Source organism: Lepidochelys kempii, chromosome 26 (genome assembly GCF_965140265.1).
Source record: "Lepidochelys kempii isolate rLepKem1 chromosome 26, rLepKem1.hap2, whole genome shotgun sequence".
Taxonomy (NCBI): domain Eukaryota; kingdom Metazoa; phylum Chordata; order Testudines; family Cheloniidae; genus Lepidochelys; species Lepidochelys kempii.
Genome location: NC_133281.1, coordinates 13051187 through 13073266, shown reverse-complemented (window position 1 = coordinate 13073266; position 22080 = coordinate 13051187). Strand labels below are relative to the sequence as shown.

General features: G+C 50.5%; 1 protein-coding gene across 3 annotated transcripts in view; it reads left to right on the top strand.

The window, feature by feature from the left end:
* Positions 1-22080, top strand: part of TET3 (tet methylcytosine dioxygenase 3) — a 173126-nt gene that overhangs the window by 34890 nt on the left and 116156 nt on the right. Inside the window, exons 1-3 of one of the 3 annotated variants that reach the window (XM_073325184.1) lie at positions 14609-14959; positions 15206-15262; positions 15976-16125. Coding sequence is in view for 1 of the 3 variants with exons in the window: in XM_073325181.1 (XP_073181282.1) it covers positions 15206-15262 (57 nt within the window). In the remaining 2 variants the exon portion in view is untranslated. Of the gene's footprint in view, positions 1-14608; positions 14960-15205; positions 15263-15975; positions 16126-22080 lie in introns of those variants that run through there. The other 2 variants (XM_073325183.1, XM_073325181.1) reach the window with 2 other exon arrangements.

The window sequence follows — 22080 nt, the reverse complement described above, 5'->3', positions numbered from 1 at the left end:
CAGGCTTGAAGCCCTCTACTGTATTTCTCTCTCTGCTGCTCTGAGCACCTAATCTCTTCCTTGGGCTAGCTTGTGTGGGAAAAGATTTACCCTTTCAGGAAGAAAGGGCTTTGAGAGTATCAAAGACTTTAGAGTGGAGGGGATGAAGGTTCATTATTTGATATCTATAACTAACCCACACAAACATTTAAAGGGCTGCTGTCAAGGTAGAAATAATTGCCAGACAACTAGTGATTGAGTGCCTTGGTGTTTCTTGTTTTGTTTTGTACTCAACTTGAGATGCCTTTAAAGGGGTCTGAATCTTTCTGAGGTGCTCAGTAAGTTCTGCAAATTGGGATGCCTTTAAAGGTATCTGATTTTGGGTGCTTAACATTGCTAGTCACTGCCCTCCCTTCCCCAATCTTGGCCAATTTGTTTAAAGTGCAAATCTGTTTGGCAAAGTGGTGTACAAACAGCACGTGATCCCTCATCTGATCTCCCCCTCCCCTGGGTGTATTGGAGTGAGAACTGCTTGCTCTAGTGCCAGGAACAGGTGGCTTTTCATTGTGACAGTCCTGCCTGCCTGCTAGCCCAGTGAGCCAGCCTACCTCTGGGGGCTCGGTTCTCCTCCTGGTGCATCAGCAGCAGTTTGCCGAGTGCAGTCATTCCACTTATGGCAGCGCAGCTGTAAAGCTGTGCCCCAGGCCCACAGAACCCATATCGCTAGTGACAATGTGCGAGGCGGAAAGACACCCGGGAGACATCGTCAAAAGCACCCAGGTCATTGGGACTTAAGCACTTCAATTGCTTAAGTATTTTTGAAAAGTTCACTCCCTCCCCCCTCCGCTGGAGTCATAAGAGCCGGTGTGAGTTTGCAGAGCTGGCAGGTTGGGGGAGCAGAGGGGATGCCCCTCCAGATCCTTTTTACTTGCAAACTGACCTACGTCGTAGACTCCAGGAACCCACCTTGCCACTTCCACTGAATTGCTTTTCAGAGTAGCTCTGCGCTCTGTGGGCCTAAACTTCCCAGTCTCCTGCGCCGCGTGCTGCCGCTTACCTCCACGGCAAACTGGGTGTAAAGTGCTACCAGGGGTGTTGCAGTAAGGCTGCGTCTGCACTCGCAGCGCTGCAGCCGACGGCAGGCATTCTTCCATCGCTGTAGCAAATCCACCTCTCTGAGAGATAGGAACTGGGTCGACGGAAGGATTCTGTCCCACGGGCGGGAGATTCAAGCTCTGGTGTGAATCTGTCTCTGTGCCAAACGCTGGTGGGATTAGAGAGAATCTCGTTTAAAGCACTAATGATAAAAAAAAAAAAAAAAAGTTACTAAATTTGTCAGCCCTCCGGGGAGCCAGCTGGATGTTATTTCTTTAGGCTTGGGTCTTTTTGCAGGCGCCAGAGCAGAAGGGGGACTTGAATGCCCTTGCCAGGGCAGCCCTGAATCTGCTGCTTACCAGCTTGCGGGAGCAGTTTGAGTTGCCCATGTGAAGCTAGCTATGAAATCTCATTGGCTGAGGCTGATGTCTTGGAGGGATCTCCACTGGCCCCTGCCTGAACAGCTGCTAAGGAGCAGCACTTTGCTCTCGCTTTCCTCCTGGCCCGGCTCTTGGTGTCTGCTTGGAACTCTAGGGAGTGAGTTTAGAGGGGTCGCTGCAGGGGGGTGTTGGTGTATGGGGCGAAGGAGGACAGGTCAGTGGTGAGAGCATTAGTTTAGCCATTGGGCCACTAGCCTCGGAAGATGCAGGGTTAATTCCCTGCTCTGCCACAGACTCTTTATATGACCATATCCAAGTCACTTAGTCCCTCTGTGCTACAGTTTCCCATCTGTAAAATGGGATAATAGCTCTGCCCTCTCTCCTAGGGGTGTTGAGGATACATACATTAAAGACTGTGAGGTGCTGAGCTACTCTGGTAATGGGGGGCCAGGTCAGGATTGTAGCTAGCTAGATCCTTACCTGTCTGCTGAACTGGAGCAGGACCCGATGAGCCTCGTAGTCTTGGTTTCTTGAACTGCTGTGTTAAGGAAGAGGCCGCTGCTGTCTGCTCTGTTTTGATGGCATGGGCTCCTGAGGCAGAGGCTGCTGCAGCCCTCAGCTGTGCAGACTCTGGGTACTCCCATCCCATTGCTTAGATGGCGCCTTGCCCTCGGGAGTGCTGCATAGGACCCTTCCTTGGTGGAGGATCTGTTCCTGCCTCCACCGAGTCGCTCCCCACAACTTGCAACCTACTGGGGGTTTGGTCTGCTCACGGCTCTCTTGGCGTCCCCGCAGGCCTGCATGAGATCGGCCTCCTCAGCAGCTCCAGGCAGGATCAGCCTCTCTGCCTCACCTCTGACATCTCCTGCAGCTGTCCTCTGCCTGTGTACACCCCCTGCAGAGGGGACCTATCCCCTCACTCTTCTGCTTGCTGAATCCCTCCCTCCCTCCCTCCTTTTTTGCTGCTGACGTCCCTGGCTAATGTAGAATGATGCTCAGCCCACAAGTGCAAGGGCTGTTACCATGCCTATAGTGAAGATATTTCAAATCTAGGCTGTGATGTTATCAGCTAAAAATGACTTTGCAGCAAATTGGTGTGTGTGTGTGTGTAAGCAACAGAATGTGTCGCTCCAGAATAAAATGCAGTGATGTCTGTCTGTCTTTCTTTCTTTTAAACTATAGTTGCTTAATTAAGTCTCTCTGGATATTAGCAACCCAGGTCAGTGGGATGAATGAAAGCATCTGAATGCTTTCTATGGTTTGAGCCTTTTGTGCTAATGCATCTCATTGGGACAGATTCCCGGAGCCAAGTGGCTAGCGAAGATCTTTGCTTGGAGGACCTGGGAGGCATATATAGGGTGAATACTGTGACCTTTGCCTCTCTTGATTGCATAGGGACACAGGGATTGCCATTTTGGATCAGACCCATAGTCCAGTATCCTGTCTCTCATGTTGGCCAGCACCAGATGCTTCATAGGAAGGTGCAAGAGACCCCCTCCTCTCCCAATAGGCAGATGGGCAACTTGCCTTCTTTGAGGCTCTTCCCAGTCCCCAACAGAGATTTGGTTTAACCCCTGAAGTGTGCGGTTTCACTCTGTTAGCACTAACCATTCTAACTCTGGATATTCTCGTTATCTGCACAAACATCCGGTCCCTCTTTGAATTTTGCTAAATTCTTGGCCTTTGTGACGTCCTGTGACAGTGAGTTCCACAGGTTAATTGCACAGCATGAAAACTATTTTTTCCATTTTTTCCAGTATGAACTGGCCACCTTTTCAATTTAGTTGAATATGTCGCCTTGTTCGTTTGTGTACTTTTATCATGTCCCCGCTGACTGGTGGTGATCTGGACTCTGCTTGAATTGCAAGGAGACTATGTCCCGTGGGATTTTCCTTGATGATGATCATGTATCCTCTTATTCATCTCCTGCAAACCATCCCAGTCATTTCATTCTCTCCTCCTATGAGAGTTTTCCTAGGCTCCTCTGGGTGGATGTGAGCTTCACAGTTGGCTCAAGACTGGTTCCAAGAGGGATGGTGGGGGGCTGATAGCACAGAGGTAGCTTGTACACAAAGCCGGGAGGAGGGATGGGAACTCGGTGGCTGGACATTGGGCTATTAGTGCTGACGGATGTTATCCTGGGTGGCTGGCAGTTGGAAAGTAGCAACAGTGCTGGTGTGGGATGGGCAGCCGGTTCTGATCCCGGTTAATTGATGCCACTCCACTGATTTAGACAGTGCTGCTTAGGACTTATGTTAGCCTGCTTGAGCTCTGAATCTGGCCCACGCATTCCTGCTCTGGATTGACACCACCTAGCTGTCCGGGGTCTGAACCTGGCCGGCCAACTCTTGCGTTGCTCGCAGTGAGGTGGATGAACGGTTTAATCAGCGGTGGTTTATATCGCTGCGTGTAAAAACAAGGAGCGCTGCAGAAACGAATTGCGTCCCTGGAAGTTGGCTCCCGACCCACCCACCTGCCCTGCTGCAACTGCGGTGACGGGGGTCACACACGGTCAGATGCACTGTCCTCTGTGGCAGGTTGATGCCTTTCTGTGCAGAGTCCCTCGCTGGCTGCCTTCAAAAATGGGGTCTCACCCTAGATGGGCCATTTCTTCAGCTGTGGCAGGACAGTTCATCGGTATCCCTAACAGCTTTATTGATTAAGCTTGATATAAGTGGCTCTGTTCAGACCTCTGCCTACAGAGAGCCATTTGCCTTGGCTGAGGTGGAGGCATAGATGGAGAGCATGGTCTCGTGCCCCCAGTACTAATATGGTGGGATGGGAGAGTGTTGCCCCCACCCGGTGTTTGTCCTGTGGGGCTGGGTTGTGCTGTCAAGGAGCTTCTCTGCCTGGGCTTGGTGCTGCATTGTTATGCCATGTCATTGTGAATTGATGCAACCCCCATGGCAAGTTGCACAAACAGCGTTGTGCAATGTTACAACACCAAAAATAATAATAGCCATAGACAGCTTTCGCCCACAGATATCCCAAGTGCTTTATAGGTGTTCACCACACAGGCCTTGCAACCCTGTGTCAGTATAGGTATAGACCAGGGGTGGGGTGGGAGTGATTTGACCAAGGGTCACCCACCAAGTCAGTGGCAGAGCTGGGAATATGTCCAGGAATCCTGGCTCCCTTTCCCCTGCTCTGCCTACTGCCACATGCTGCCTTTTGGCGCACTGCGTTCAGGATTCCACTCTGGAGGATGCACCCTTGGATTTTGGGATCGAGGTTGAGCTGACTGCAGTGCTATGGAGGAATTCCCTCTGCTGCCGTCCTTGGTCCATCGGATGGGGCAGATGCCTTAGTGAGATGCTGTCTGCTGCAGGGGAGTGTGTTCGGTGGCCGGTCCGCTGCTTGAAGAACCAGCAATGAGCTAGCACTTCTGGCTCACTTCTTTTACCCTCTCGGGGGAGATGCCGCAGCTCTCTGCCCCGATAGTGCTGCAGGGGTCAGGAATACAAGGGAAACTACCCGGGAGTTTCAGGGAGCTGAGTGCAGTGGCCCCAGCTGGACTCTACGCTGTGGGAAATCTTGCTGACGTAGAAAGGCTGTGTGTGGTTTGGGTACCAGGCTGTCACATGAAAGACCTGGGTTCTAGTCCCGGTTCTGCCACCAACCTAGGGCAGGTCACTTCCTCGGTCTGTGGCTCTGTGAAAAGCGTGATCAGAGTGGAGGGCTTGAGAAAGGTGCCACGGGGTCCGTAACAAGCCTGCCAGGGCTTCCCTATGTCAGCCTGTGGCCGTCACAGGGCTCACCGCGAGCACAGCCCCTCCTGCAGCCAGCATCAGGCTGCGATACAGAGGGATGAATGCCTCCTGCTGAATCCCACCCCACTGCCTGCTGCACCTGGCTACTCCCAGGAAGGTTTCCCCATCTAAGCGCTGATCCTGTTGGACGTAATTGAGCCCAGCCAGAGGAGGGATATGGCCATGTGAGAAGCTGGGCACTGTGGGGGAGAACGCTGAGTTGCCACTCAAGCATATGGGGCAAAGGGGTTTAAACGTTTGTAGCTAGCCCCCTTGCCTGTGATGGGCCGAGCCGGCCCCTTGGATCCGGCCTTCCCAGAACTTTGGGGGAAGTTCTGATCAGGATCCACACGCTATCTACATGAGTGCAGCCACTCAAGGGCTGTATATGTCCCTATATGTATCCATGACCCTGGACCTCCAAGGAGCAAGCAGCCTTGCATGCCACAAAGGGCAAGCTTGCTAGAGTTGGGCACAACTGGACGAGTGATACCTGCAGCCCTGCCCGGGTACAATAGGCTGAAACCTCTGCCTTAATTTGCCTTCTTTGCAGAAGCCCTGTGTTCTTGCAGAGAGGGTGAAGCTTGTGCCAGCCGTAATGGATCTTTAGGAGCTGAAGGGGGACGCTGCTCAATGCATGCTCTTTCTTTGCCTCTCATTCCAAAGGGAGAGGGGGCTTTTCAACTGCGGGTGTATTGTGAACCGCTGCTAGAGAAAGGGAATAGCTTTTTCTTTGGGAGGTCATTATTGATTGGGGGGAAAAGGTGAAGCCCTGCTACTTTTGGGATCACAGCAGGAGGATCTCTGGCCTGCTCCCAAAGAAACACCTCTTCCCCCACAGTGCCCGCTGACCCATTCACCACCATCCATTTTCACTGTTATTGCCCTACAGCCTTTCTCATTCTAATGAGAGCGGCTTGGCTATGCTGAGAGGCTGGTTAATGGTAAGCTCCCTGGTCAGCATGCAGAAACCTTGGGAACACAGAGGGCCATGCAGCTGGCCAAAGAGGAACCTGAGGATTGCCACGCTGGCTCAGACCTGTGTTCACCTGTTATCTGGTGTCTTGTCTCTGACAGGATCCAGCGCCAGCTGCTTCAGAGAAAGGTGCAAGAGACCCTGCACCAGGCAGTGAAGGGATAACCTGCCTGCAGGGAAGGATTCTTTCTGGCCACTGGTAGTTAGAGCTTGGCTTAGGCCCTGCTGCATGGGGGTTTATAGCCCTACCAGATTAGTTGGTTCTGTTTAGTCCGTGCTGTTGTAACTGTGAATGCTCTTGTTATCCATATAAATGCCCAGTCCTTTTAAGGACCTTGTTAAGCTCTTGCCCTCCGTAAGCTCATGTGGCAGTGAGTTCCACAGGTTTACTAGGCAATGTTTGTATGGATCCAGGTCCTTTTAAAATGAACGGGTTTTCAGTGCACGTGGCTCAATGGAGGGGCAGATTTTCCATCCAAGCAAGAACTGCTTGTCCTTTAGTCTGATCAATTATGACCTGGGAGGGGCAGAGATCCTTGCTCTTGACATATATTCTTGGTACTCAGGCAGAGGGGCAAATGCAGCTTGGAGAGACTTGAAACATGCCTGGCCTTCCCCTGTAACTAGGGCCAGGGCTAACCTTCTTGGGGTGAGACCAAATGGAGCAGTGGTTAGAGACAAACCCTTGGTACCAACACCCCCAAAACTTTGGCGAAGCAGGGGTATGACAGATTCCAGATCTGAATTTCACAGCATCCTCCTAACCCCCTGTAATAGACTGTTCTGAACCCCCTAGATCCTCGTGCCCTCAAATGTAGAGGCACTTGCAATCCAGATTTTGCTCCATGTCTTTGGGGTCCTCTTATGTAATAGGGGCTCTCAGGTGCACTGTGTCACGCAAAGCAAAGCGGCCGCTAGCAGATATGTGATATTATTTAAATTACCATAGTGCTTAGGAGTCCCAGTTATGGACCAGGGCCCTGTTGTGCCAGGCGCTGTTCAAACACACCCTCTCTAACTACAATAGGTCTGCCTTCCATTTGCTTCAATAGGAATTGCACCTGCATGTGCAAAAGATACATATAAACTTGTGTTCTGTTGACTGCAGAGTTCAACCCGCAAACAATTCCTTCAGCTTTATGGAGGACGATACAAGCCTGGGCAAATATTATGAGTCTGGGCATGTTGTTTTTGCCTATGCATTTTTTAATACAATGCAATGTATTTAACAGCTGCTGTTTATACAGAACCACCAGTGCACAGAATTACTTATGCACAGTGGGTAGGAACAATACGGCATTCTCTGAGTAGGGCATTATGTTGATGCATGCAAATGCACACAAACATAGGTGCTGTCCGGGTGCTCCTAGGAAGTTCCAGCTGCAGCCTTCTGCCTGGATGTGGGCCCAGAACCGATCCCCCTGACCCAGACACCCACACACCTTGCATCTAGATCTGAGCTGTTAATAGTCAGACTACATGCCTATAACAGGTTGAACTAGTACCCAGGATCTGGACTTCCCAGAGCTTTGGGGAAGATTTGCAGTCACTCTTGCAGGCTCAGTTCCCTCTCTTGTTTGGAGACCTGCTGTGCATAGCGTGGTGGTTGGGTCTGTGCCCCCAACATGCTTGACTCAGCCTGTCAGCTTTTGATCTGCCCGCCAAAGTTCTGAGCCGAACGCTGCAGAAATGGCAGCTTTTCATGAAAACCCTGCAAGTTCCCATGTGGTTTTGATCTCCAAGCATGAACCCTCCCCAGACTCCTGGCCAGCCCAGGGCTGAGATCTGCATCACTAGTGACACCTAAAAAGTTTTGTGTAGCTTTTGAGGGTTGGAGTGATGAAACTTTCTCCGCGCACTCACCTGAATTCAATCCTTGTGCGTGTCCACAGGTGTGAGACTAATAACGTTCAGCGCTTATGGCCTCTTGATCTGAGCCTCTCCAAGAACTTTACAAAGGTGAGTCAATATTACAGACAGGAGACTGAGGCACAGGGAGGAAAGGTGACTTGTGCAGCAAATCAATGGCCGAGCAACTCAGATCCCATGACTCGCATGCCGGTGCAGCGAATAGTGTTCCGTGCAGGGTGAAATGTATCTTAACATGCCCCTTCTGGAGATGAGTGACTCTTCCATCACGTTACCAAATCTGCTCAGTTTCAAGCCGATTTGTATTATGGTAGTTCCCTAACCAAGATCAGGGGCCTGTGGTGCTGGACGCTGCGGAGACACTGGGTAGGAGACCGTTCTGCCTGGAAGAGCTTGAACTCTAAAGAGACAAGACAGACAAAGGGTGGAGGAAAGGAAGTGTCCTTGTCCACATTTTACAGGTGGGGACTTGAAATCCAAAGAGATTAAGGGCTTGTCTACCCTTACAGCGCTGCAGCTGAGCCACTGTAGTGCTTAGTGAAGACGCTACCTTTACTGATGGGAAGTCGCTCTGCAATGTCGTTATTCCAACAGAAGCTGGTATTGCAGCCTAAGCGACTTGCCCGAGGAGTCTGAGCCTCTGGTGTCCTGACTCCCAGGCCAGTGTCTTGGTTGCCAAGCTGGCCTTCCTCTCTGGGAAGGGTGATTTAAAAGCCTGCTCTGGGTGCCTTCACTTAGAGGAATCTGTTCTGCAGGCGTTGGCTGGATGGGTTGTGTGCATTGTGAGGTGTGACTCTGGTGATAGGAGCTGGTGGCTGATTAAAACAATCCCCGCGGGCGAGGGTGGTTCAGAGGACTCCTTTTCCCCAGGGCCCTACGCATGTTCGGACGCAGAGCGTCTTGAGGGACAGGTGAAGCAGAGCCCAGTGGCTGCAAAGTTCAGTGAAAGAAAAACCACCCGCACTGGCTCAGGGCCCTTTTCTGTTCTTCGTGTGGCCGGGCGTGAGCTGGAACTGTCTGGTGCCCAGGCCAGCTGACCTCTCGCCAGCGCTCTGATGGCTTCGTGCTGCTGCTGTGTCACACTTGCACGGGGTCTTTCGTCCTTGGCTTCCCAAAGCCCTTTACCAGACCCACGATGAATGTCTCTGACCTCTCTTTGCATGAGTCATGGGACAACCTTAGTCTGTTCAAGGACGTCAGCAGCTTAAATCTGAGCCTGGGGTCGCCATCCCTTTTGCTCTGTTCCCAATCATCGCAGTCGGCCATAGTAGTAAATCGTCGACGGTGAGTGCCGTCTCCCCCTTTGCTCAAGAAATGGTAGGCAGGGAGCGGCTCTGAAGGAGGAGGGGTTCGTACTAGACCCACTTCCCTCCCAGAGTCAGGACTCCTGGGTTGTATCCACAGCTTGGAGAGGGAAGTGTGTGTGCTGGTTAGAGCAGGGGATGCAGGAGTCCTGGATTCTACTCCTGGGAGGGAAGAGGTACTTGGGGGTTATAGTGGGGAGGGGAGACAGAGTCAGGACTTTGGGGTTCTGTCCCCCATGCTCTAACTGCTGGAACCCCTCCCATTCCAGAACTGAGAATAGTACCCAGGAGTCCTGACTCTCAGCTGCCCTATGCTAAACCCCGGAAAACGCTCTTGATAACCAGCTCTCTAGATTTCAGGGAACAAATAATTCCCTGTGGATGGCTGACATTTCTACTGTAAAGGGCCCTTTATCCTAAACTCTCAACTTGCCAGCAAACTTCACAAGGCTACCGGGATCGCGTCAGTTACCAGCAAAATGAGGCCACCCATTTGCTGGGGCAGCGAAGTCTGGTGCTTAGAGCTGATGACTGGTTCAGGACTCTTGGATTCTACTCCTGAGTCTGGAGTGGTGTCTAGTGATTAGAATGAGGGGGACTGGGAGTCGGGTCTCCTGATTTCTGTCCCGAGCTATGCCACTCACCTTCCTACTTAGGCAAAGTCACTTCTCTGTGTGTCAGTTTTCCTCATCTGCAAAATGGGTGGAATACTACCTTGTTAGGTCTGTTGTAAGGCAAGGTGCTTATCAAGTGCTTTGAGACTGTTCTGTGGATTTGTTCTCCTGGTTCATTGCCTGCTGTCATATTGGCTATGGGTCAGATGTGAAGTCTCTGCTTCATCCATTTTCAATTTCCCAGCTCACCCAAGAAAAATCCCCTCTGTTCCAGAAAAAGCTGCATGTTCTCTCCAGGCTCAGAACCTCTCGATGCCTCTACTTCTTCCTCTGGTCGGCTCACTGTAAAATGATGTTCAAGAAACCTATAGTTTCTAATGGTAGTAGCGGAGCAGGATTTCCACAAACTTATGTTCCCGGCATACTGTCTAATGGAGAAAATATAAGCCCAGGATAATCAGTGAACGGTTTACAGACCCTTCCAGCGCTCGTCAGACATTTGTAGATTAAGCCTGCAGCGGACCATTAGAGCATCTAGTCTAGCCTCCTAGATAACACAGGTCATAGAATTTCACCTAGTTATCGCTGTACTGAGCCTAGTAACTTGTGTTTGGCTAAAGCAAACCTTCCAATAAGGCACCCAGGCTTAAGAAGGAGAATCTACCACTTCCCTTGGTAGCGTGTTCCACTGTTAGAAATTATGCCTTATTTCTAATTTGGCTGGCTTCAGCTTCCAGCCATTGCAGCTTATTCTGCCTTTCTCATCTAGATTAAAGAGCCCTTTAACACCTGGTATTTTTTTGCCCACTGAGGTACTTATACGCCCTAAGTCACTGCTTGATCATCTTCTTTATTAGATTGGGATCTCTGAGTCTTGCACTGTAGGGCATTTTCTCCAGCCGTCAGATCATTTTTGTGGCTCTTCTCTGCACCCTGTCCAGTTTTCCAACTTCCTTTTGAAAATGTGGCCACCGGAACTTGTCACAGTTTGCCAGTATTGCTCAATGGTTTGGAGCCAGCCAGGGTAGCTGGCGAGAGGAATATGTTCCTGTCAGAGGCCCGTGTGAAATGAATTGGGTGGGTCAAGTTTCTCCAAGAGTCCAAGGCCTGAGTGAGAGCCATGGACACTAAACTCTCTTTGTGATCTGGGGGTGGGGGTGAGGCTTGGTGGCTGGCCAGGCCGACACAGACACGTGACTGCCTGTGTGGTACCAGTTCTGTTGATATGCAGGGAGGACCGAGTTTCCAGGACTGTTGATCTTGTAAATTTCATGAGCACAAAATTCCTATCCAGTTGTATTTGTTTTTTAAACCCTCTCCCCTTCTCATGCACCCACAAGTCAAGGAACATTAGCGCCATTCCAGGAACCTGCCAGCTCCAGAAATGTGCTATAAACACCCAACGCACGCCCCCCCCCCCCCGCCCCGCTATCGATATCTTAGGCATCAGCCAGAGCTGTCAGCAAGGGCCCCCAGGGATGGTTGCTTGAGGCTATGTCTACACTGCAATTAGACACCCGTGGCTTGCCCAGGTCAGCTGAGTCGGGCTAAGGGGCTGTTTAATTGCTGTGTAGTCATTTGGGACTCAGCTGAACCCTCCCATCTCGCAGGGTCCTAGAGCTCCAGCTGCAGCCTAATCGTCTACACTGCATGAACCCTTTAGTGTGTCAGTTTCCACCAGCTGCTCCCCAGTTGCCATCGCTGGCGCTGTGGATAGAAGGATATGCTGAGACAAATTCACCTCTGGTCGCTCCAGTAAATTGAGTTCGAGCTCCGGTTTCTGAGCCCAAACGTCCTCATGATTCCGGGGTGTTTTTGGCCCCATGTAGCCTCTGACACCCGCCGAAGTGGCCACGGTTGGAGTCCAGCTTGCAGAGACACAGCAGGGGTTCCCCCAGCGTTGTGTTGGTGTCCACAAAGCAGGCTGTGATCAAGAGCTTTTATGAAGTCTGAAACCTATGAAGTCTCCATCGGCCTTTGTTGTTGCCACAGTGGTGGTGGGGCCGGAGGGATGCCATTTTCCAAGATGGCAGAAGGGAGGGTGAGACTGTTTTCCGCCAGGACATGGAGTGCGAGCGATTTAGTGTTGCCCAGAAAGCAGCTGACAGCGGCTGAAGGAGGGAAATGGCCCGGCCAGCTGGAGGATGCACATCCCCTCAGCGTGCAAAGCTTCTGTGGAGCCCAGAGTGGGAATTAAAGAGCAGCTGACATTTACCACCCTAGGGGTGAATTCCCCCCTCATCCCCAGGCCTCTCTGGGTCAGGGAAGGGTAAATTCACTTCCTTGAACCAGGGGGACCTGCTCTGAAAGTCCTGGAGGTCCAAGGCAGGGAAGGTCATTACAAGGAATGGGGGAGACCAGAGGCATAGCCACCCAGTGCTTTGCATTTACAAGGGTCTTTAGGTAGCCTGGTATCAGCTCGGAAGCATTAGTGGTGTTGAGCCATTAGCAGACGTGACACTTATCAAGAGTGCCCAACCTGGCTGTAGATTTGAAGGTGCTAATGTGTCTGATCCGGGCCTAATGGTAATTAAACCCAGTAAATATTGTTTCTGTAACCTAGCAAAGAGGATGAACTTTGTTTGTATGGGACTTGGACATCTTTTATTCTGCTTTCCTGTAATCCGGGGGTCTGGATGGAATCTGCAGTCATTGGTATCCACAGCTGCCTAGGTGAGAGGTAGCGTAACCTAGTGGGTAGGGCACTGGGTTGAGAGTCGAGGTTCTAATCCTGGCTCCGTCGCTGATTTATTGTGTGACCTTGGGCAAGTCGCTTCCCCCATCTGTGCCTCAGTTTCCCCCATCTTTAAAGCGGGGGTAATGATACTGACCAGCCTTCGAGGTCTGTGGATGAAAAGCCTTGTGGAAGGATGACATAGATTCTCCATTTTTATTGTTTTTAATCATTTTGATGGATAATATCAATGTGTATTTTAAAGCATTTTTTTCGATTATCAAGTCCTATTTTCCCAGTTGCTCAAAGTTATGGGTTTTAAGGATTTTTTAACATTTATTTTTATTTATTTAAGTGTTCACAGTTGTGGGAAATTATGGGATGGGGGGGTCAGACATGAATTATTTAATGACAGTTGAGGTTGAGATTAAAAAAAGTTAAAGCTTTATAATTGTTGAAACACAAATTGTCAACATCCCATATCAGAATGTACAAAGCAAGTAGTCTGAAATCAAACTGAGTCCTCGTTTTCCTTTGCCTGTTTTGCACATTTTGATGGTTAGAGATAGGAATATTTTGTCGTGGGTATATGTGTGCACGGGGAACTAGATGTTTACCTACATTTATTGATAACAATCGAGTCCTTGCAAGCCTAACTGTGTGTGGGAGGAGGAGGAGGCAGAGAGATGAAGCAAAATTGTCCAAAGTGCAAGCCCCTTTGTACAGCACCTAGCACAGTGGGGTCCTAGTCTGTGACTGGGGCCCCTAGATGCCACGGTGATACAAATATTAATAAAGGGTGGCTGATTCAGAACAGGGTGTATAACACAGAAGCTGCTGGCTCCCAGACCTGTGATCAGTCCACTGGGCCACACTTCCCCTTAGTGAGTTGCATTTTGAGCTCTTTTGGGCATGGGAACCTGTCATTTTCATGTGTAAATTCCCATCACTCTCTAAGCCATATATTAAACCCTTTTAATTAAAAAAAATTAATTAGAGAGATCTATGGATAAAAATGTGCTAGACAAAAGGGCCAAATATTGCGGGCATTTATATACCACACCGATGAGTCGTGGGTGAATGGCTAGGTAACTATTGTTATAAACTCTGCTGTAGATTGCAGAAGGGTAAATCCAGAGTGACTCCGCTGGACTGGACGTTATCAAACAGGAATGAGGTCAGGATCAGGCTTTCTAAATTCTGCTCTTGGTTACCTAGAGTTGGATGGAGGGGTGCCTAGTGGTTAGAGCACTGGACTGGGACTTGAGCAACCTGGGTTTTAATCACAGCTTTACTCTGGCCTGCTGGTTACCTTGGACAAGTCACTGTACTGCCCCATGCCTCCGTTTCCCCATCTGTAAAACGGAGACCATGCTACTGACCGCCTTTGTAAAGTGCTTTGAGATCATCTGATGGAATGTGCGATAGAACAGCTGGGGATGATGATTATTACACTGTTGTAAATCTGGAGTGACTCCAGTGGGGTGGACAACGGTACACCAGTGTTAGCGAGGACAGAATCAGATCTTATGAACAAGGTCTCTGACACTCCTGTAACTGGAGTCAGAATTTGGTTCATTGCTTTTCTGGGACTCTTTACACTGCCTCCGGCTGTTGGGATGAGCACAGAAGGAGCGATGCTCCTATGCTTTCCTGCTGCTTCTCAGCAGCGGTGTAAATCTGGAGTAACTCCAGGGGAGTTAGCCAGGTGTAAAACTGACTTAAGCAGGTGCCCACCCTCGCCGGGCCAGATCCTCGGCTGGTTCAAATGAAAACAAGCTCTTTAGAAATCTGCGACAGCTACCCGACTGTCTTTTATAGCTGGCTTGGGTGGGGAGGGAGCGAGAGAGCTGCCTGGTGCTTCGTGCGACCTGAAAGAAGTCGATACGGTCGAATCGCTAGCAGAAAAACCACATCCCCCTCTTCCTCCTCCTCTCCACACGCACGCGTGCGCGTACACACAGACACGCACGGCGAAGCCTGCGAGGATTGGCTCGCCCGCCCCCTCGCTGAGGCGGGCAGGGGAGTGGGCATGCATATCACGTCCACAGTGTTTGTTTCTTCGGGGTGGGGGGGGGAAGCGAGCCGGAGCTCAGCGGTATGATAATGACTCTAGCGTCTGGCAGAAAGAAAAAAGCCCCTGAATGCACCAGGGTGTCTGTAACCGAGCTTAAAGGAGAATGAAGCAAGATGGCTGCCGGGTAGCGTTGGATTCTCGCTGGAACTGACGAGGGCTGGGGGGGGGGGGATTTTTGTGTGTGGGGGGGTGGGAGATCGCTGGCAAGCTGCGAGAGGAGAGAGCATTAAAAGCAGAACGAGGTAAATATAGGCTCTGCCTTGTGTTTCGTTTCAGTGGCCTTTAAATGTGAGAGTTGCCCTCCCCCGTCCAAGGGAATTTGATAGGGATTTTCTAATAGATCACGGGTGTTTAAATAACACACAACATGCCCCCCCCTCCCCCCAGCCCTTTCTGCATGCAATTCCCTGGTAGCTGGAGAATTGTGGTCGCTTGAACTGTATTGTATTTTGACTTTTTTTTTTTTTTTTTTTTAATTCCCCTTGCAGGTGGAAGTCGGGGACAATAAAGAAGGTGGGACGCAGGAGCAAGTGCTGGTGACAAAGGTAATCCTTTTTTTTTTTTTTTTTTTTTCCCCTTGTTCAAGGACTGAGGACAAAGCATGGAAGGGAATCTGCGGTGGGGGGTGGAATTGGCCAACCACTAGTGATAGTGAAGCATGTGTTGCGGTATTTAAAAACCCAGGCGCCTCCAGCTTTACCCCTGCTGAACTGCAGATCCCTCTTCATCCAGGCATTTGCTGTTGTTATTTAAAGCTGTAATGTTTTTGCAAGGGGGGGGGGGGAAGGAATCGCTGCATTTCAGCATCTCCTCTCCTCCCGTGGTACAGGAGCAAAAATAAATAAATATTGCCACAATCCCCTCTTCCCCCCTTGTCTTTAGAGGGGAGCAGCAGCCTTTCCCCTCTCTCTCTCCTAGATCTGCTGAGCTCAGTGGTAGGGCCGGTGCAATTGACAAGAGAGACTAGACTCCCCTGCTTTGAGCAGGCATGACATCACCCTGATGTAACCATGATGATGGCAGCTGTCATACCTCGCTCGGGCGGACCCAGAGAGTCTGTCTGAGCTGCCGTGACCCAAAACTGCAACTCGGTTTCTCTGCTTCTGGGGAAAAAACACAATTACGAAGAAGAGGGGGAAGGCAAGGTGTCTTAGGTTTTGTCACTTGAGGTTTAAGGCCGGTTTCCACTCCGTGTTATGCTGATGAGAAATCAGTGGGGTTACTCTAGATTTAGACCTGGTCCTTTACTCTGCTGCAGATCTGATGCCTGTGCCTTGGGAAAATACCCAGGAGTAGCTCACCGTGGGCGTTGCTATGGGGACAAAGTTTGGAGCATGGCACTGCAGCTTGCCTCGACGCTAATGCTCCGGGAATATGAGATGGGGGAAGAGGGAGGCTAAGAGGGAAGGTGAGTGAGCTGATTTCATTAGCGGTTTCAGGAGCGTTCCCTTGCAGGGACGGAGGCTGGGTCTACACTCGAAAATTAGTTTGATTCAACTCCATCGCTCGGGGGGGTGAAAAATCCACACCCCTGAGTGGTGGTGTTAAGCTGACCTATAGCCCCGTGTAACCGTGCGAGATTTGACAGAAGAGTTCTTCCATTGACCTAGCTACCACCTCTCGGGGAGGTGGGTTACCTACACGAACAGGAGAACCCTTGCTGTTGGCGTATATAGTGTTTACACTGAAGCGTTACAGCGGCTTGACCAATGTGGTTCCTGTGTATTCGCCAGTCTGTTTTTTGTTGTTTTTTTTTTAAAGTGTCCCAAGCGATGGGGTTTCCACTATTCCTCTGGGGAGACCACTCCACAGATCTTGCTGATAGAAAGGTTTCCTGATATTCAGTCTGTACTGCAGAAATAACAGGCAAGATCCTCCGCTGGTGTGAACCATTGTAACTGCATTGGCATCGGCAAAACTAGACTTTTGACACTAGCTAAGGGCCAGTCGTTGCTTATTTTATTCTCTGATTGCATTTCCCGTTCCTCAGCTGTGTTTGCCATTTGGCTACGTTGCACCCAGGAGCCAAGGGAGACCAGCTGGATATGTATGCATCTGATGAAGTGAGCTGTAGCTCATGAAAGCTTATGCTCAAATAAATTTGTTAGTCTCTACGGTGCCACAAGTCCTCCTTTTCTTTTTATGTATATCCTGGGTATTTCTGCAGCCACTTTTACTATGGCGTCTAAGGGCGAAACAGCTCAAAAGAGGGGGTAAGGAGATATTGATTAAAGTTGAAGCTTCCAGCAACGCTGTGCGTGTCCCTGACGTGCCCTATGTCTTGTGTTCTCACAATATAAAATATTGCCATTCGGAGCTGTTGGCCTTTGATGCCCACGTTGCACTGGGGTAAATGAGAGGCCGCAGTGCATAGCAATGGGGAATCTGCCCACGGTTTGTTACATCAGCGCAAGATCCGAGCCTGGCCCTCAGGCTCCTTGTGGCGAAGTGCTGAGCACCTTCAATTCCGTGGTTGCTGCAGGTGCCCGGCGCCTTTGGAAATTAGGCCGCTGGTTACGGTAGCTTCCCTTCTTCCCCTTTGTAACTGACGACCGTCTCTGAGTTCGGGGAGTCCTGTGCAGAGAGGAAATGTAATACTTGGAAAGGACACCGCTCCCGGTGGTGTAATTGGCGTGGTTAAGTAAGGTTGTCCCCGGGGTCCAGAGGGAGGGGATCCATATCCTGCTTGCTGCTGTTAGCTGCGACCTAGCAAACAATGTGTCGCGTCCTCCTGCTTTATTCGCACTGGTCCTGGTTTGGATCACACATCAGTGGCTGTGGAAGCGTTGTGCCATTGACATCACAGGGCGAGATTTCTTTATTCAAAAGCACGTAAGTGAGTTAGGAGCCCATGTCCCATTGACTTTTAGTGGGCCTTGTGCTCCTAACTCACTTTGGCTGCCTTGGAAAATCCCATCCAATGGGCCAGCCTGGTGTAAGTGAGCGTCAACGTCAATGGCTAGTGTACACTGGCCCATTGGATACATGCACCTTTTGCAGATTCAGGCTCCTGCCAACGAGGTGAGCCAGAGGTTGCATCAGGGCTCTGCCAGGGAAGGTACCAAATGGAGCAGCTGTTGTTTGTTTACCAAGCTAGCATGACAAGTCCTGACTGGAGTGCTAAGTCTTTGGTGGCACCTAATTAGCACTGATGATGTTTGTTTGCTTTACCAATGTGGATCCTTTATCACAGGTAATTAGGGAAAGGGCAGGCCAGAGGGAGCTGTTTGCATTTAGAGTGAGGAGGGTGGGGAGCAAAATACCCTGGCCTGCTGCCTGACCTCTTCCTTTCTTTTGTTTTCGGTGTGAAATGCTACGCCACTGCAGGTACAAGGGGCAGATATTGTAGCAGCAGGGTTACAAAGGATGGCATAGCAGGCAAATTAGATTCCTCCCCCCCCCCAAAGGACATGGGGGGCTGGTGTTGCAAAGGAGGGAGGCCTCTTCTTCCCTCCCCAAATTCAACCCCTTAACTTGCGTTAACCAGGTGAAATTCACCCCTCCCCCTGCCAAACTGGCATCGATGGAGTTTTTGGGGGGTGCAGAATGGAATCATCCCAGCTGGTGGGCACGTAGGCCAGTCCCTTCCCGTTCCAGCTCCTGTGAGGGGCACAGTGATGAATGGACCGTTCCAGCCGTGGCACCCACGTCCCTTCCACCTCTCCCTCCCCTGTGCTGTGCTCTCCAGAACTGTAACGGAGCCCCCTTCTTCAGCAGGGCATGGCCTCCCATCTCAGTCACCAGCCCTTGGGCAATGGAAATGTCCCAACCGCACCACACTGGGTTCCTCGACAGGGTGGGTTCCATGCACTGAGGTGACACCTGCCATTCCGAGGTTGGGGGGCAGCATTTTGAATCCAAAGCCCACCAAAAGGGGCCTGTGACCACGATTTTTCTCTTCTGATATTCTCTACTCTTTGCATGATAGCCGGATACCCTGCATCCGTTTCCATTGATCTCTCGGTGGTTGGGATTTCCAGGGTGCAGAGGCACCAGTGGATTTCTGCATCACCCCGCTCCCCGCCGGAGGCATGCATTCAAACCCAGATTCACGAGTGGAAATTACTTTGGGTAACCACCTCCCCGGACGGTTTGGCATGGTTCAGTGCCACCGTACGTCTTCGCTCAGGAGAGATCCATGCCTGGACTAACTGGGTGCTGGGCGGGTTGGGACTGAGGTTCATTGGCAGGGTTGGGATTGGAGGCTGCTGGTTAGGCATTAACATTAGCAGAATTGCGTAAGGTGGCAGGGAACTGGAATAGTTGAGAAGGGAGGGGATTGAGGGGCATGGGCAGAGCTATATATACGCAGGACTGCGGGACAGGATCGGGCTGCGTCTGGCACAGCGGAGGGAGCTTCTGTCAGGCTGGAGGTGCCCCAGGAGAGCTGAGGATGGTTTGTGCAGCCCTTGCCTGCTCTGACTCAGACCAGCACCCTGCCAGTCCCTTGCTTCTGCATGCCCTAAGTTCACTCCGAAATCTTAAAAACATATTGATACCCCTGTCTGTGACGTTCATCTTATTTGTGCTTTGAGTTTGCTGGAACAGACTTGACCGATCCCGTGTTATTGGAAAAGAACCTTGCTTTTTCACTGTGCTCTGATCCAAAGGAAGTTGAAATCAAATGTGAAGAGGCTGGAGATCATAGAATATCAGGGTTGGAAGGGACCTCAGGAGGTCATCTAGTCCAACCCCCTGCTCAAAGCAGGACCAATCCCCAACTAAATCATCCCAGCCAGGGCATAGTCAAGCCTGACCTTAAAAATATCTAAGGAAGGAGATTCCACCACCTCCCTAGGTAACCCATTCCAGTGCCTCACCACCCTCCTAGTGAAAAAGTTTTTCCTAATATCTAACCTAAACCTCCCCCACTGCAACTTGGTGGGAAAGTCTGGGTCTAATCAGCTCGTCTATATTCCCTACCGATGCTTGTACGAATGGTGGAACAGAACCTTCGCCGTCAAAGTTCGTCCATTGCTGCAGATCAGATCAGTTGGTTCCAGCGGAAATGCTGTAACCAGGAAGAGATCTTTCCAAAATTGCCACTTTGCCCATCCCCAGCGCTGTTGGGGAACCCAAGAAGGATGCTTAGCATGTGGCAGTTCTGCATGGAAGAAGATTGGCTGCATTGATTCCCGATGTGCTGTCAGCATTGTTTTCGGAAAGGTATTCAAAATGAGACCTTGAGCAGAGACAATATTGCATTTTTGTTTGTTTAATCTAAAATGGCAGTTCTGTGGGTTTTTTTTAATGTACCTTCTGCAGATCCATTCCGCTGCATCCCTTTCGTATTATTATTCCCTATTAAAACAAGGCTTTGCTCTGAAATCAGCAAGCTGGGAAATGTTCACCACTGAGACCTCAATTTCCAAATGAGCCATATGAAAAAAAAGAAAAGAAAAAAGAGACGGGTTTATCGTAATAGTTCTAATTGCCTACTGCATTCTTGTGCCTCCAATCAGTGCAGCATGGAAGGTATGAAATAATGTCTGGATGGCTTTTCCCCAGGGGCCAGGCACAATTATGTACTGCTGATGTCATAAAGAGTGGGATCATGGGTCCCCTCACTTCTAGTGAATTGCTACATTTCTTTTTCGGTTGGATTTCAGGTGCTCTGCAAGAGAGAGCGCTCTCCAGCATCTGTGTGTTACGTGCAGTTGTCCATGCAGACTGTGATCTACTCAGGGCATGGAACACCCTTTCTTGTATGTCTGGAAAGCAGCCAGGAGATTGCGGGTGCTGCTTCAAATAAATAATCATGAAAAGAAACAGCTGTGGGTTTCTTCTTCGGGGACAGATGTTGTGGGGAGGGGGGAGAGTGTGAATCAAGTAATCCAGATTGCTGCAAGGATTTGCTCCCATCAGAGGATTTTTCAGTTGACTTCTTTAGGAGCAAGATTGGTCCCTCAGGGTGAGTCCACAACCCTCTTATAGCAAGAAATCCAGCCAGATCATGGAGCTGCGCATCTCTGAATTAACATGGCACAAGCTAGGTGTGTCTGGTGGAGTTTGCAGGGCCATTCGGGAAGGTTGAGGCCTACTATTTAGAGGGACAGCGAAGAGACCGAGCCCCCACTCATTGGATCTGACGCTTTGTGTGCAGGGGCTTTTTGTTGTCCCAGTTCTGAGAGGGGAAGAGCTCTGGTTCCCTTGAGGGGGACAACAACACAGCATGTATATCCAGTCTTGTGGGGATGTGCTTGCACTTGGCCCTTCGTTTAGCCTTGCTCTGCGCAGTCCATCGCATGCAGAGGTCTTTCAGTGGGCCACGTCCTAAGTAGCAGGGTGGGAGGTGGGCGAGAGGTGCATATTTATTAGGCACTCAGCTGCTACAGCGCCAGGTCCGCACGCAGGAATTGCTGGGTGGAATTCTCCGGCTTGGGGTACAGAAAAGGTCAAATGGCATTATCCCAATGGTATCGTCCAGGATTCAGGCTTTCAGGTGCTCCTGCAATGCCAATAAATAATACTAGCGGTCCCTGCTGGTTTTCAAGTCTATCAATCGTATACGTACTTACCTACCTAGATGTGACGGTTTATTGCTTGTACTTCATGGAGCCTAGGAGCCAGAGTCATGGACAATGAGCCCGTGACACTAGGGTGCTGTGCAAACCCAGAACAAAGAGCTGACAGCCCCTGCCCAAAGAGCGAGCAGTCTAAACAGAAGACAGGAGACAACAGGTGGAGACAGACAGATGTGCTGTTTCAGTTTGGTTTGAAATGGGCCAAGCTGGGACTCTTTACGCATGTGCTTAAAAATTACGAGCCAAGTGCCTCTGTGCTTGCGAGAGTGAGTGTGGGCTGAAAGGTACCACGGCCAACAACTGCGACTGGTGGTGGTTTGTCAAGCTCTTTGTTTGTACAGCACCTTGCACAGTGGGAGCCTGGTCCGTGCAACTGCAACATAAATTATCATAAGCACAGCAGATCTTTAGATCAACTCAACCCAATCCCCGATCGCTACCTGTCAGATGCACAGTAGCTGATGTCACAACTGGTAAGGTCTTTATTACTCTGACGAAGGGGAGGCTCTGACTTTTCCCCTTTAAATGCTTTCCCGAGCGAGGAGAGTTGAAATTTGCTGAGAGGTAGTTCTCTGCTCCCGTCTTGGCTCCTTCTGCGCTGGTTTCCCAAGCCTGTGGCTCTGAGAAAACGCCGGGAGACGCAGTGGTGGTTTGTGCCTATTTTTAGCCCATTTGGAGGGCCCCTTCATTCCCTGTCTGGAGACTCTGTCTCCTCGTGCAGTTGGCAGCCGGTGCTCCCGGCCGGATCACGCTGCCTGCCTGCACATGGCTTTTTTAGGTTTACAAACATTACAGCCTCGTGCATGCATCACCCCATGAGTCATCAGCCCCGTCAGGAT